The 14,985-nt window shown below is 33.5% G+C and overlaps 1 protein-coding gene across 1 annotated transcript; it reads right to left on the bottom strand.

Annotated features, from left to right (window-relative positions):
• Positions 1–8,798: 8,798 nt before the first annotated feature.
• LOC11409257 (28S ribosomal protein S29, mitochondrial) lies at positions 8,799–13,144 on the bottom strand. The gene is made up of 7 exons (XM_003599244.4): positions 12,709–13,144; positions 12,406–12,572; positions 11,313–11,524; positions 10,255–10,509; positions 10,055–10,141; positions 9,644–9,816; positions 8,799–9,078 (listed from the first exon to the last, which is right to left on the bottom strand). The coding sequence occupies exons 1-7, from the start codon at positions 13,032–13,034 to the stop codon at positions 8,967–8,969; spliced, it is 1,332 nt and encodes a 443-aa protein (XP_003599292.2). The 5' UTR covers positions 13,035–13,144; the 3' UTR covers positions 8,799–8,966.
• Positions 13,145–14,985: the final 1,841 nt, after the last annotated feature.

Genomic DNA, 14,985 nt, shown 5'->3' with positions numbered 1-14,985 from the left:
ACCCACTATTATAGGTTTTTCCAAATTTTATTAATGACCAAATCTTGAAAATTGATTTTTTTTTCTTCTCTCATCTGTTACTACCTCTTCACGTTTGTTTTTATTCTTGTTCTTTTTTTTTTTCCATTGTTACATTCCAATTCATTTAACTTGCTGCGTATTTAATTTTCTCTTGTTCCTGCACGTAAGTTCCTGATAATATTGCTGCTGCCATTTTTTCTTTCTTTCACTATTGCTACAATTAAGCGGTGTGGTTTTCTTTTTTACGGTGAAACACATTTTTTTCACATAATATAACCAAATTCCTCAAATTGAGAGCAATATAACCAAATTCAATATGATAGTGTTCAAAATGATGGTGTTTAAATTGACAACAATATAATCAAATTCAAAACAACGGTGTTCAAAACTATGCTATTCAAATTGACAACAATATAGCCAAATTCAAAATGACGGTGTTCAAATTGATAATAGAATCAAAACTAGACTCCAAGACTGCCAAAACATATCAAGAAAAAAGGAAGAAAAAAAAATCATTAACAGATGAACAAGAATAAAACGTAAAAAAAGGAACAGGAATAATACGTGAAAAAACAGTAACAAGGAGAGAAGGAAAAAGAAAATCAATTTTCAAGATTTGCTCATTAATAAGATTTGGAGAAATCTATAATAGTGGGTGCTTTAATTACTGCTTATTCTATGCAAAAAAAAAAACCTTTTAATTAAATAAAAGAATGATAAATAAAATGTTAATTTTGGCATGACTTCACTCTAAAATCATCATTTTCTATGTCTCCTGGTTTACAAACAATTTTGCAAGTGTAGACAAAATTATGCACATCTTTCGTTGTCATGCCAAGCTTATCAAACCCACCAACTTCTTCTCCTAAATAACTCCAAATATTAGTAACTTTCGTATGCCAGCGTTCACCATAGACTTTATGAGACCTCTTTTGGTTTCTGATACTTTTCTCATAGAGTGTAACAAATGTCTTTGCTCGAGCGGCACCAAAGCATAGTTGTGATCCATTATCAACTTAGTAATTCACCATTCTCCATCCTTGCTAACATTAAATCGCACCATTGCTTTATAATTTGTCCTTGAATCAGCCCTTTGATAAGCAACTTCACCTACGATTTCTCCTTCTGGTTCATTGTTCTTAAACCCTTGTTTGAAACAATAATAATCTTTCAAACGTGTGTTCTTTTTATCATTATCATAGTACAATTCCTTCCCTTTTCTTACACTAAAACCCATCTTGAAGCCATGTTCTTAGTATAAATTATAAGCTTCATCCTTGCTACGCACAACTTGACCAAGAAAAATATATTTGGGCTTGTCAATTTCAACTGCTTGACATTCAGAATCCTGCATATTTATTCTACAAATAATTATAGATGCAAGTGAGTCATTGAGTGATAACAAACATAAACAAACCAAAGTCATCATTTAATTGAACATAAATAACATGTATATTAAAAATGCCTCTGTAGTGCCGTTTTAATTTGATCCATAATAACATGTTCTATCCAAAACCAAAACAACTTTCAAAATAAATTATCTACATACAAATTTGATAATGATAATTTAAATTGATAAAGTAACTACATGTAAAGGCATTAAAAAGTTACAACCATCTTTAGATGAAAAAAAAAAGTTTATTAAAAAAATAGTATAACTTATTTAATAACATGGAGCTTCCTCTACAAAATCATAAAACAAATAATTTTCACACAATAAATAAGTGACATATGGAGGAATAAAAAAGAAAAAAGAAGTTCTTACAAGATGAACAGTGAAAATAGAGAAAATGGGAATGAGTTGATGTTGAAAGGGAGACCAGCAAGTGAAATTAGCTTGTTACTGAAATTAAACCATGGAGGAAAAATGGATGAGAGATGATGACAAACAAAGAAAAGAAGAGCGGGATAAGTGATGAGTTATGATCCCAAAGCAATGAAAGATTATTTTTTTATTAGAAAATAAAAAAGAACAAAATTTTAGCTTTTATGAGTTGTCATGGTTTTATTGGTTTTGCCCAAATATGATGTGTTGGGCTTCTATCTATGGAAGACTTTCTCATGTTTCTAGAGGTTTTGATTCCTGTACTTATTATGTACTTGAAATCAACGGAGTTACTGTATTGATTGTTGGAGAGTTTGATAGTTTAGAAGATGGTAGGGATATCATTGTTAAAGAAAAGGAAGTTTTTTTTTTTTTTTTTTGCAAACACATTACAAGTATTTACCATTGTAGCACCCGTTGTTGTTTCTATTTGGAGAGGATTGTTGCGAATTCGATGAGAAAACTCACACCAATATTCTCCATCCATCAAATTTTCAGTCATACTACAACAAGGATCAATACAAGGAACATATCGATCATAACAAGTTCGTTATCCACAAAAGTCAGTAAGTGTGTTCGAGATAGTTTATGTGAATTTGTTGCATTTCGAATCCAAGAAAAGTGTCTCGAGAATTTTGTTATTATACTGAGAAAACGACTTTTCCAACGGTTTGGTCGACTTATATTCGATGATTGAATCTCAACGGTCGCAAATTCAACCAACAGTTTAAGATTAACGGTGCATAATAAAAGTTGCAGTTTTACTTTTCACAAGGTTTCACTATCTCTTTGATTTTCGAGCGTTTTACTTTCCGTTCAAGTCTTCAACCAATCTCATTATCATGAATCAACAACCACTCTGTGCGCTTCCATGTTCAAGGTGGTGGCGAAAAGCACAACCAACTTGTGGCGGCTTTGAATGCCGACGGATCAGTAATTGCGGCCAACAGCTGTTTACGTTCTCGTTGTGCCTTAAGCCAAGAAGAGTTTGCTGCAACTTTTTAAAACTTTACAAAATTAAATATGTAATTTTCATGTTTGCGTCTCGGCAAACTGACCTAATATATTTCCGTTCAACATTGTTTCACAATCGTTTCTATTTAAGTTGCATGATCTAATGTTTTGTGTAGAATGGGGTTATAGATGATTCATAGTATTTATGGGCAGACAAGTTACACACTCGCTATTTGCAGACGATAATTTCTTCTTTAAAAAAACAAACTATAAAAGAGAAAGTGAAAATTGTGAAAATCTTCTAGAAAACTTAGGCCAAGTGTTTCAGTAAGTTCTAAATCTTCAAAAACTACTCCATCCGTCTCTATATCTAAACATCCATTTGATTTTATTTTTGTCCTCAAATGTAAACCCCTTTTTAAATTATTAGATGCATTTATTATTTTTTCCTAAACATACCCCTAATTAATACTCCCTCCGGTCCTATTTACAAGAGACATTTGACTTTTTAGATACATTGAATAATGTATGTATCTAGTCAAGAACCTAAACCAAATACATAAATTATTTAATGTATCTAAAAAGTAAATTGTCTCTTGTAAATAGGACCGGAGGTAGTACTACTATCTTCTCTTAAAATATGAAAAATCAAATTTAATACACGTACAAACAAAAGACAATTTCGTAATATTAACAAACAAAATAGATACATTAATTATAATGACAACTTTTCTTAAGAAATGTGAAAAAGATAATGGATACCTACATTAAAGGGACGGAGGGAGTAAATATGATGCTTAGCATAAATGTCCCTCACGTTGTCATGGGAAATAGAGAGTGGTCTTAATTCTTAAGTATGTGAACCGTGAAGCTACCACTTCTTAATTCTTATATCTTTGCAAGCAACGATATTCTCTTGTGTATTAGAATGTCTACTTTGAAAGCGATAGCTTAACAATTGTTAATGTGGTCCTTTTTGGCTGGAATGAATACTAAAAAAACATTAGCAGAAGAAAAGTGTATTAATTCTAAACAAGCTTAATTCATCGTAATTAATTAAAATAGAGAAACAAAGTGTATTAATTCTATAGTAGAAGAAAAAGTAAATAACAATTGAAGATGCGAAGACACAAATGGTAAAATGTACAGCAATCATGGTTTTTATGGGCCGAATTACAGACCGCAAACATAGAAGTATGACGGACATATGGAAATACCTCCGAAAGAAGCCTCTGCCTGCCTGTCCTGGGATAATCTCTGGTGTTATGTTTGAAGAATTCTGCTCTTCATCCAAATGGTTTCGCTCATTTCTAAAATAAATGATCAAAATATCCCTACACATGTTAACTCACGCTAGTGTTAAATTTACATGAGTTAACTCATGCCGCGTAAAAAATCACATTGAATACCAACGTGAGTTAACTCACGTTGGTTTCTTTCATTGCCAGTAGTAGTGCATTCATTCATAGTAGGCACCACATGATTGAAATCATTTGATAAAATCATGTCATGGTTAGTGGGCAACAGCAAGAACACGCATACCAACTGGAAATCATTCGATGTTTGTCACCGTTGATCATCTATCTTCATTTCATATTAATTAATACTCCATTAAATAAATATATTATCATTTGATGGATATTATTCTGTGTTTGGTACTGGCCTACTTAGAAGGAAGGTCTCTTTAATGTTGTTGCAATATCATTGTGCCGCTTAATGCAATATTGTTACAAAGGATGTCTTATATTTATTGCCTACTAGCCATGAAAACCAATGTGAGTTAACTCACGTTGGAATTTCAATGTGAGTTAACTAACGTGAATTAATTCATGTAACGTAATTTAATTTACGCAGGGGCAATATAGATATTTACTTTGGGAAAGAGCGAAACTGATTTGGTAAAGAGCAGAATTCATGTTTGAATTGTGTCAAATACACCAACCTTCAACATATTTTCTTCAAGTAATTCAATTTCATGTTCTTTGTACTCAATTTTTTTTCTAAGCTGATCATGATTTCGCATCAAATCTTTCCTTTTGTTTAGTTCAATTATAATTTTTAGACTAAATACCTCTCTGTGTCCTTTAAGTTCCATGTTTGTTTCAGATAGATCCTTTAAGTTTCTAAGGTTTCAGATAGGTCCTTTAAGTTTGATGTTTGTTTTGGATAGGTCCTTTAAGTTTCTAAGGTTTCAAATAGGTCATTTAAGTTTTGAGTTTGTTTCAGATAAGTCCTTTCTATCAACCTCCGTTAAGCCAAAGTTGATTTGATAGAAATGAACTATTTGAAACAAACTCGAAACTTAGAGACCTATCTAAAACCTTAGAAACTTAAAGGACATATCCGAAACAAACTCGAAACTTAAAGGACATATCTTAAACCCTAGAAACTTAAAGGACCTATTTGAAACAAACATGAAACTTAAAGGACCTAGGGAGGTATTTGGCCTAATTTTTATAGAGACTTCGCAACTGAGATTTTGATAGAGACTTCTTTTCCTGCAGCTCCTTCAACCTGTCTCCTTTCTTCGAGTTAGAGTACCTGGACCGTCAATATATTTCTAAGGACCTAAAAGACCTCTAGAAGGGCTTTCAGACCCTCTTAGAGGCCTTAGCGCCCTCCAGAAGGGCCCTAATGCCAAAGGCGCGTCCTCCCAGGGTGCCGCCTCAACCTGCTTCTAGAATGCGCCATAAATACATAAATAACCTCGTTACTTATCGACTAAGTAACCACAAATCAGATCCATAGGGGACTATAAATACAACTCTTAGAGCCTTCTCAGGGCATGATCAATATAATACAAACCCTAACTACGATTATTGTATTTTTGCAAGTACAGGTAAAACTAAACTACACCACATCTCAAAACCCTGTTATTATGAATCGTAATCCGACATCACGATCTGAAAACAACCACATTTCACCACGATCTCCAACAAAACTGACCACGATAGGTGTGAAAGTCACTGACCTCATCTTGCCGATGAGTTATCGTTCCTCCGTCACCGTGGTTTCAACACGCCTCCTTTCAATTTTTTTATCATGTTGCATGGATGATTGTTTTGCTCGTTTTCCTCTCAGAGTTGTTTTTTTTCAATCTAGTACGTAAGTGTTTTCCATATAGGTAAGTGTTTTATTTATGAGGAGTGTTATTTGAACAACAAATTTGGTGACAATTTATTTGACAACCATATTTTACATTGAAAAAAAATGGTATTGACACGGAAACCATAGCAATAGAGATAAAGTAAAAAATAATGTGAGTATGAGAGAGAAAGTTGTTACAAAAGTTGTTACTAAATGAATGTTCAAATATCATTTCTCTTTATTTATAGGGTTAATAGTGTTTTTCACCCCAGTAATATATGTCATTTCTGGTTTTTGCCCCTGTAAAATTTTTGGTTTGATTTGCACCTTCGTAAAATTTTTATTTTCCGGAAAACACCCTTAATAGGCCATTTTCATAAAAAAAAATTCAAGAAATTTTGGTTTTTGAATGGCCTAAGGGTGTTTTCCGGAAAATAAAAATTTTACGAGTGTGCAAATCAAACCGAAAATTTTATAGAGGCAAAAACCAAAAATAACATATATTACAGGGGTGAAAAACACTATTAACCTTTATTTATATTCAATATATGGTTTAGATTCCAATTGGCTGTCTCGTATAATTTATACGTAAGTGTCTTGGTTCTTTTAAATTTCAATCCTAGTGATTATTAATCCTAGTATTGGTTTCATTTATTCCCATAAATCCACGTTCACCCATCACTCTTTCATGAGTCATGCCATGTGCTTCCTTTATTCCATCATTTCACAAAATCTTGATTAAATTTGTGTGGTCATCGCTTTCATATTTGTTACATATGCCACTAAATGATAACAACAACGGGTCTTATTTGTGTTTTGAAAATAAAGCTAGACAACCATGAGACTTTGCCTCGGTTCTCTGACTTAGGATATGAGGAGGGTTTGAAAATTCTTATCCAATTGTTTATGTTTTAGCTGTGCAAGATACCATTTTTATTTTATTTTTAAATACACGATACTGGTCAATTTTGGTGGTACCATATTCATATTTTTCACTACTACATATGTCTATTGAATTTTGGGGTTGCTGCAAAAATTTATGTTGATATTACCATATATAGTCTGACAAGTATATATTAGAAGAGATTTCAGTATATATACCAGTTGAAGATTTTTCAAACTTAAAGACTTGGCAGAGTCATTGCAATATATAGTTATACTTTTTTTTTTTTTAAGGGAGTATAAATATGAGCAGGTATACCACCTTATGTGACAATATCTCCTTGTACACCCCTTAATTAGCATATTTTAATTTAAAATAGTACAAACTCAATTCTCTCTCTCTTTCTCTCACATCTGTTGTCACTCCCAATTCACCGTCCACACTTTTCTTTCATTCACCTTCATCGGTAGCCGCCACCACCACCGTCACATATCTCCACTATATTTTCATACTTTCTGTTTCTTTTTCTTTTAATTTCTCTCTTCTCTCTTCTCTCAATTCTTTGTGTGTGATCCTCTCATCTCTCTCCTCCACCTCTGACCACCACCGTCATCATCAACAGCGGCAGTTTTGTAATAACTAGAAAAAATGAGCGATAGTTTGGTAAGTTGGATAGAGTTGTGTGTATAAGACAAAAATTGACCTTAATGGGAAAAAAAAAAAGGAAAGAAAAAGGGAAAAATTATCTCTTCTTCTTCTCAGTTGAGAGAAGTTTTCTTCTCATTAGGGGTGGGAATAGGCCAGACCAGGCCAGACTTTGATAGGCCTGAGCCTGGCCTACGAAAAAATTTACAGGCCTGAGCCTGGCCTATGGCCTATCATAGGCCGTTTTTCTAGGCCTGGCCTGACCTATTTAAAAGCCTGGACTGGCCTGAAAGTCTAATTACAAGCCTACTTAACATTAAGGCCATCAAATAGTTCATTTGGCCTACTAAATAGGCTAAACAGGCCTTAAAGCCTACTTAAAAGCCTATTTCACCATAAGTAAATTTTACCTAGATTAAAGCCTATAACAACAAAGTCTATTAAGGGACTAATAGATAGATAAAGAAATGTTTATATTTGTAATGTATGCAATTATTTTAATATAAAAAAAATATTTTTTTTAATAAATAAGTATTAATAGGCCGGCCTATTAGGCTTAACAAGCTTTTCTGAAAGCCTAAGACTGAACTATTTAACCAAACAGACTTTCTAAAAAGCCTAAGCCTTGGCCTATCAACTAAACAGGCCAGGCCGTAGGCCTCTGTAGGCCGGCCTGGCCTATTCCCAACCCTACTTCTCATCCTCAACAATCAGTAGTTTTATAAAACAGTTTGGTTGAGATGTTTTTCATCTTTCTCCTCCCATGATGAATCAACAACCATCCTTTCCATAACAACATCGTACATCGCAGGCAGAGAATATTTAACCAACATTGACCATTATGGCAAGTGCCTCTACTTGCTGGTCTGTGACCTTCAGCACACTATCCTCATCCCAAATCCATTATCGAGCCATGAGTCACATTGCTCGTAACCTATCTACAAGACCAAACCGAATCACACTTTTAAATGTCTTCGTCAAACACCACGTTTTCGCCATAGATAAACATCATCATCCCATCAGACAATCTTCTCCAACCACCAAGCTTTTGCCTTCTCATATATCTCACTTTCATCCCTGCAACTATGCGTAGACACTCCGTAATCACTACCACTGGAACACAGCCACAATAAGCTGCTACACTAAAGTCAGCCTGTACCTCATCTTAAAGAGTTACATAAATTCGACGGAGGAAAAGAGAGGACGGGAATTGTTTTACTTTTATCGGAGGAGAGATTGTAATTAGATATTCATTTTGATCAAGTAAAGGGCAGCAGAGAACGAGAGGAAAAATGTTTTAAACATAAATTTTCTTTTATAATAGAGCTTTTAGGTGTACAAAATCTGAATCAAACACTCATTACACTGCCTTTGCGAACAAGATTAAAAAAAAATTAAACAGATTAGTGGATCAAACAAATAGTAATCCAATTTTATCCTATCCTATGATAATATAGCTCATGACAACAAGAAAAATCAATATTATTATGGATGACAGTCAGAACACATCTCATTGGTTGATTTTTTTTATAACAATACATCTGATGTCTGTCATCGCATGAAAGGAACTAACCCCCTCATTTCTGTTCCATTCCCATTGCATAGAAAGTAAATTTTCTTCCAATTATCTTCCGTGAATGCTTCACGGCGAATAAGCCTTTGCCTGTCAAATATGAAAACACAAGAAAATCAGGAATATGAAACACAATTTTCAAGGTATGGAATTTGTATGCACCACAGTATCAATCAAAAAAAGGTACATGCAATATTCTTTCAAAAGATATTTGATAGGTAGTTTATTCCTCTAACTGTAACCAATGTATGATAGATCCTAGTTATCATAGCAAAAAATAGAAAATCCATATACTACTAGTGACCAAATATTAAGAGCAGGTGTAATTCAAGATATGTACGAAAATAATACTTCTACTTAAGGACTAGAAAAAGATAGAAATATATAAGGACATTAATCCATTGATCAATTGTTGAAGAAACACTTAAATATCTCGGATGTATCTTCTATACCGACAAAACTATAAACTTACAAGTGCATATCGGAAATCTTCAACAATGATACATTACAAATAGGAAAAAGAATTAAGCAGATACAGAATTAGACTGGTTAATTTATTAAATGATGTCTTTTCTATTTACTATGAACTAGAAACTTTTATTTTGTGCCATAAGTAATGCTATCAACCTGGTAAACAGAGACTGTGTAAGCATACCTTAAATAATAATGACAAACGGTCTCGGCTTCCTCTAAACTGTATCGAGGAAACATAGCACGAGCATCTACCGGTACATCCGGTAAGTCTTTACGAAGCTTTCCTACAGCTGTTGAATGAGAGAAAGCCCCTACCATCATATCATCATGCATCATTGACCTAAAAGCCTTCACCTGCAATAGTAAGCAGAAAGCATATAATGGTTTCCACCAAAGTCAAACAGTTGACTTATGTAATATTAAGAAAGTCATTAAAATGCCACATAATAAATCTCTCTTTCCCAAAGAACTAAGTTTACAGTAAAAAGAATAGAACGCACAAAAATATAGCATATCTTCAAGAACAGAATTTTTATAGATAAAAAATGTATAGGTGACATTATTCTAAAATATAAAGAAGCAATGTACTAACCATTGTAAGTTCTTTAGCATGTATTGGCCGACAAGAACGAATTGTAACAGGCTCCTCATACTCACTGAATGTAAACCAGTTATTATACTGGAGACAGGCAATCACAGCAAATAAGATAAAAATATAGCATACCCCAATTTTGAGAAAAGATAATTTTAATGAATGAACATCATTTTAACATCAAGGAATACGTTTCTCACTTGATCAATTGCAATAAGAACAGGCATGTTTTTAACAAGTGATAACTCTTTCCTCAAACGAACTACCACTCCAACAGCTGCATGTGTTTGTTCAATGCCAGTCTTCACCAGCTCATATAACATTGTACCTTCAGGAATTGCCATTGAATCAACATCTTTCAACCAACCAACCCCAGCACCCTCACCTAATGGGATTGGATCAAATATTTGGCATGGCAGTTCTTTTAAGTAGGATTCATTGTACTTCAAGAAATCCTGAAGAAAATTATCCAAAACATTTAAAGTTACTCTGGGTAATGAGCTGAGGACGCTGGTAACAGAACGTTGTTAATCATAAAAATCGTAATAATCACTAACATGCAATATAAGTAAACAGCCAAAAATTAAATATACAAATAAGTAGGAAAATAACCTTTTCCTTCTTCAAAATCATATTATGAAAATTTCTTTCTTATACATTATATGTCTAGCTGCATATATGCGTATAGGTTTATCACTGTACTAATATAGTAGCCTGGTACTAACAATTTTACATGACATGTGGGTATTCATTCCTCTAGCCTGCATAATCATGACATTATATAATGATGTATACAAAACCATAGCATCGGTGAAAATCAACATTCTCTCCAAGATAGGCAGAAAAAGAGAGAGAGTACGTGACACTGACAGCAGTTGAGTGAAGAGAGAGATGAAAGAAAAATGCACTCATTCTTTCTTATTTCCTAAATATAGTTCATTTCTAAGCATTGGCAATGTATTTCTTATAGGTAAACTACCAGGTCAATTAGACATACTATGGAAATGTAATGAAGGTGCCCAATGACACTGGAGTAACCAGCTACTTGAGCAGCGATAATAAAGCAGTTTACAACCATCCTATGCAACTCTATAAATTGATTCGTTGTTGCCAAAGCATCATCAAGAAAACACATTGTTTCATTCATTTCTCATGAAACCTTCTCAAAACCGAACTTCCAACTGAAAATTGTATTTAGCATAGCATACGCACAAACACACACAATGAAAGATAAAAATAGTAAAACTCATAATCTTACTTTGAGGACATTCTCAGCCTGGACAGGTGTATCCCATAGCCCGGTTTGCGGATGCTTATAGAAAAATCCTCCATGAGTCCATTCTTTTGCGCTAGGAACATACAAAACCAACCATCCTTCTTCTCTAGCCCACTGAACAAGCATTGCAAGCGCAATGCTCTTCCCACAGCTAACAGGACCATCTAAAACAACTTGCTTCCTAACTTTGACCCCTGAATTTTTTTAAGAAGATTCAAGTCGAGTCTCAAAATGAATTTTCCAAACACGCCAATATGTATACATAAACATTGAATATAATCGAGTAAGGCCTGTTTGGATTGGCTTATTTGAGTTTGCCAACTGATATAAGCACTTGTGAGACTTCTTGGTAGAGCTTATAAAAACAGTGTATAGCTTATATATGAAAAGAATTTGACTTTATTTTATCTTTTGTTATAGAAATATACCCTGTTTGGATCAACAACTTATATGCAACTTATAACACAAGCACTTACAATGATAAGCACTTATGAATAAGCTTAAAGTTATTTCTTTAGCAAAAGATAAAATAAAATTGTTGTACATGCTACAAGTTGTTTTCCTAAGCTATCTCGGAGAACTTATGAAAATAAGCTGAAAAAAGCTTACGTAAAATGTACAACAACCAAGCCTTATCTCACTAAGTGGGGTCGGCTACGTGAATCAAACAACATCGTGTTTCTATCAAAAAAACATGTCTTTCTCCAACTCATTGATCTCTAGATCCTTCTTGATAGTTTCTCTAATAGTTTTTCTAGGTCTTCCCCTACCTCGAGTGATTTGACTCCCCTCCGACCAATCTACTCTCCTAAATACAATACAACATCCACATGTCTTCTCTCTACATGCCCCACCCACCTAAGTCTAGTTTCTACCTAACAGTATCATATGCTGTTTTATTAGTTCTCCCAAACAATATCGCAAAGCCTATGTCAGTAGATAAGCTCAAATAAGTCAATCCAAACATTCCCATATAATATATACATAAGCACTTATAAGATAAGTGTTTACGCACTTCATTAAGTTGTTTATCTAAACTTGACTTAATTCAAAAGTATAAATGCAAAAACCGCACCTTTACCGTGAGGCGACCACATTCGCGGATCAACAACACGTTTAAAATTATCACGAAGATCCAAAAAGCTCTGACGAACCATCAAAGCAGTTCTCATAGAATCCTTAAACTCTTTCTCCATACCGATCGGCAACCCTTCAGGCAAGACAGCATCCAATCCCTCCTTCCTGCAAAACAAAACGAACCCAGAAACCCAAAACCCAAAAAAAAAGGTTAAAAATTGAAAATTCAACTACACACACAACCTGTTCGATAAAATGCCACAATGAAAACAAAGCTTGAATTTAAAGAGAGAGCATGTACGTGAGGTTGAAGTAAGTGCAGATATCGTTGTTAGTGAGCTTAGATAAGGAAGTGGACGAAGTGAAGAGGCGTCGGCCATTGGGGCCGACGTTGAGTGATGGGTTTTTTTCGTCGGCGGTGAGGTTGCGGAGACGTTCTTGTTCGTCGAAGAAGATGTCAGCGGTGGCAGCGGTGGTGGTGGCAGGGGTTTTGGAAGTGGGTTTTGTGGGTTTAGTGGGCTTTGATGGAGATTTAGAAGAATAGTTTAGAGATGAGATCGTTGGTGTGATATTTCTAATGAAAGAATAGTGGTTTTTTGCTGCGGTTTTTGTAATGTGCCGCAACATTTTTGTTAAACGTTTTGGTTTCTGAAATGAATCAGAGAGAGTGGGAGATTTTGCTATGGAAGTGAGCTACGAAACTGAGAAAGAAGAGAAGAGAAGAGATTTTGCTATGAAAATGAGATCAGGGGTAACTTTACTTTAAAAAAAAGTTAAAAATAAAAAAAACTTAACTTTATTTAGAGTATAATAAGAAATAAAAGGTTGGTTTAAGTCCCTTAATTTTATTTAAAGTATTAGTTAGATTTTTTATGTTAATTTAATTAATAAAAAAATGTTAATTTTTGGTCCTTTAACCTTTTATATTTTTTGAAAAAGCTAAATTAGTCCACCTAAGCTGGCACCGGAGGGAATCGAACGAGGAGGAGCAAACTCTCAGATCCAAGCCAATACCACTAGGCCAACCCAAGTGGGTTTTTTGATCCCTTAACTTATTTAATTAGTATTAATTTGGTCCCTAAATTTAACGTTTTTTTAAATTAAATTAACTGAAGGGACCAAACCCATACTTTAAATAAAGTTAAGGGACCTAAAAGGACATTTTATTACTTATGGGACAAAACTGATACTTGAAATAAAGTTAAGGGACCAATTAAGCATTTAAGCCTTTATTTGTTCGGTATTGATTTTCCCACTCTAGTTTCTCGCACGTACTATTTGGATTCTAAAATTCAAAATTTTTTAATGTATTTTTGAGAATTTTATGGAGTGTTTATGCCGTTTAAATTCTATAATCTGGACTGCATAGGATACATGAGATATTAATAGGGTGTGAAAAGAAAGAGTGTTATTTGTTTGGTCCGATCATTTTCATTGAGTATTATAGCCCACTCTATCTTTCTGTTTTGAAGTTAACAATTGCTATTTAGACACTTAGTAAATGTTGAACGATAATTAACTATGGTTCGATACACATTTAAATCGGATGAACCAACTTAAAAAAATACTTTTCTCAATTTAAAAGATGTCGAATGATAATTAATTGTCGTTCGGTAGGTGCATGTGAGAAATGGATAAATGCCTAAAGAACAATTGTCTTGAAGGTTGCTCTACCCCGTGTTGGTTAGAGACCCCCCTAAATTTTTTAAAATGTACATACTAGAGCATATTGGAAGTTCTCTTATGTTTAAAATTTATCTGAAGTTTTGAAGAAGTTAAATTAGCTCATCCAAATTGATACTGAAGAGAATCGAACCTCAGATTTTAAGGAGGAACACATTTTAAGTCTCAAGTCAATATCATCATACTAACACAAATGGGTTAAAGTTTATCTGAAGTTAACTTTCTTCTTCGCTGCTTATCAAAAGATTATATTTTGGTAGGTGTCAACGTAAAACCAAAACTCCTTTATTCCTTCTCATATGTGTGTTATTACATCCAAAACACTAAAAAGCTCAAATCTTAACAAACCAATCCGCTTCTTCTTCTTTTGAATTTTGTCAAATCGACATTCAAAGCATCGCATTTCTTTTCATTTTCAACAAATTCAATTATGTGTTTTTGAGTATTTTGAAGTTTAATGTTGTTTTGTTGTTTAGAAAGATTGTTGTTATCTAATGTCAACATAGTAAGATATTTTAAGTGTATGTAGTTAGATATTGTAAGGTTATTTATTTGTTGTATAATTTTTTTTGTTTAAATGTTGGATTTTAAATCAATAGGAAGTTCAACCAAATATATCATAAAACAAAAGAGAAAAACAAACAAGTAAGACTCAGTTTAGATGTTACTAGAAGTTAATTTCCGACCATTTTGGGACTACGAGCAACACAGGGGAGAGAAAACTTATGTTTTTTTTTTTTTATTTCTTCTTGAGTAAATTACATTTTCTCATTTCTAGAAATTCAAAGAGTTCACATTGGAATAATTACGGGTTTGGTCCCTAAATTAGTTGGTCATTGTATTAAATATCAAGTTTAAAAAAAATAAAAATTATGGTTAGTCGAGTGGTTAATGA

This window comes from Medicago truncatula, chromosome 3, assembly GCF_003473485.1.
Source record: "Medicago truncatula cultivar Jemalong A17 chromosome 3, MtrunA17r5.0-ANR, whole genome shotgun sequence".
Taxonomy (NCBI): Eukaryota; Viridiplantae; Streptophyta; class Magnoliopsida; order Fabales; family Fabaceae; genus Medicago; species Medicago truncatula.
This window is presented reverse-complemented; position numbering and strand designations above follow the sequence as displayed.